Genomic DNA, 1,555 nt, shown 5'->3' on the forward strand with positions numbered 1-1,555 from the left:
TATTATTATTTTAATAGCATTATTTTTAGTGGATTAAGTACCAATATTGATCAAAATTTTATATACTTAAAAAATCCAAATAATACATCTCACACGAATTTTTACTGAAGCTATAGTATTTTGGAATAGGTGTTTTAAAAATATAGCTCATTACATCAAATATAGTCTATTTAGGTGATGTTCCTCATGACAATCTTACATAAATGTTTTTCTCTCTTGTCCCTGTAAATCAATTCTACATCTTCAGGCACATCTCTTATTTACTCTTTTACCCTTTATATTGTGCCTTTACTCAGACTTGTATATACCATTCATCTGGAAAACAAAATTTGACTGTTCTAGGTCAAATTCAGAGAAATTTCAAAACTGTATTTTAGAGATAAAAAGTGGATGAACTCACTTAACACCATTGCTATAATATACAAATAGACCTATTTTATTTAAAGTTTGTATTTCATGATTGCTAAGTTCTAAAGTCAAATTTGCAGTAACTAATAAAACAAAACAAGACAGTTATGTTTATATACCATTTTAAACATACTAGAATATGTTCTCCTCTAAACAAATATATAACCAAAAATTAATGTGCTTTTTTAAAAACTTTTTTGTAATAATTCTGTTTCTGTTTTACCTTTCAGGTGACACAAAAATCAACTATTCATGATGTTAAACAAAAATTTCACAAAGCATGTAAGTTTTATGTATAATTTAGAATTCATATTGCAGAAATTTTTTCTTCAAATTACCTGTAGTAATAAGTTACATATAATTTAAAAATTGTATGGAAACCATATTTTTTATATAAATTTGACATATAATATACTAGTATGACCTTAAACTTTCTAAATGATGCTTTAATCTATAGTAATATAAATTCATGAAGTGTTTCCTAGTTCATATTTTAACTTTTTTTGTACTAGCTAAAGGAACTCTGGTGGCATAGTGGGTAAGGCATTTGGCTGCTAACCAGAAGTTGGGCAGTTCAAACCCACTACCTTCTTGCTCCATGAGAGGAAGATGAGGCAATCTACTTCAGTAAACATTTTTAGCCTTGGAAACTCAGAGAAGGTTGCTGTTAGTCACAATGGACAGGATGTCAGTGGGCAATGGGTTTATACTAGATAACAAAAAAACTTTCTAAAAATGCAAGGTAGTAATAGATACAAAATATGTCATGTACACAAAAGTTAAGGACAAGTTTTACTCTACAAGTTTGATGTACTAATCAATTTTTTTTCCATATAATTCATACAATAAATCTCAACTTTATTGTTTAATTTTAGTAATAGCTTAATTCACTTATTGAAAGTATTCCCTATTATGATTTACTTGGTGGTAAATCTTTAAGGAAATAGATTGTCCCATCTTCCTTCCATGGAGTGCATGGTGAACTTTAACCACCAGCCTTCTAGTTAGCAGTCAGATGCCTTAGGTTCTATGTCACCAGAGTTACTGTGGGTTACTTGAGGTGCATTTAAATTGGATTTTTGTTTTTACATAGCCTCAATTAATTTTACTTATAACTACTAAACAAAGTGAAAATATCTCTTACTAC

At 28.7% G+C, this 1,555-nt stretch overlaps 1 protein-coding gene across 1 annotated transcript in view; it reads left to right on the forward strand.

Annotated features, from left to right (window-relative positions):
• Positions 1-1,555, forward strand: part of TECRL (trans-2,3-enoyl-CoA reductase like) — a 229,588-nt gene that overhangs the window by 60,139 nt on the left and 167,894 nt on the right. Inside the window, 1 exon segment of the mRNA XM_007958341.2 lies at positions 639-690. Coding sequence (XP_007956532.2) covers positions 639-690 — 52 coding nt within the window.

This window comes from Orycteropus afer, unplaced genomic scaffold (genome assembly GCF_000298275.1).
Source record: "Orycteropus afer afer isolate SDZICR_OR568_19922 unplaced genomic scaffold, OryAfe1.0 scaffold00938, whole genome shotgun sequence".
Classification (NCBI taxonomy): domain Eukaryota; kingdom Metazoa; phylum Chordata; class Mammalia; order Tubulidentata; family Orycteropodidae; genus Orycteropus; species Orycteropus afer.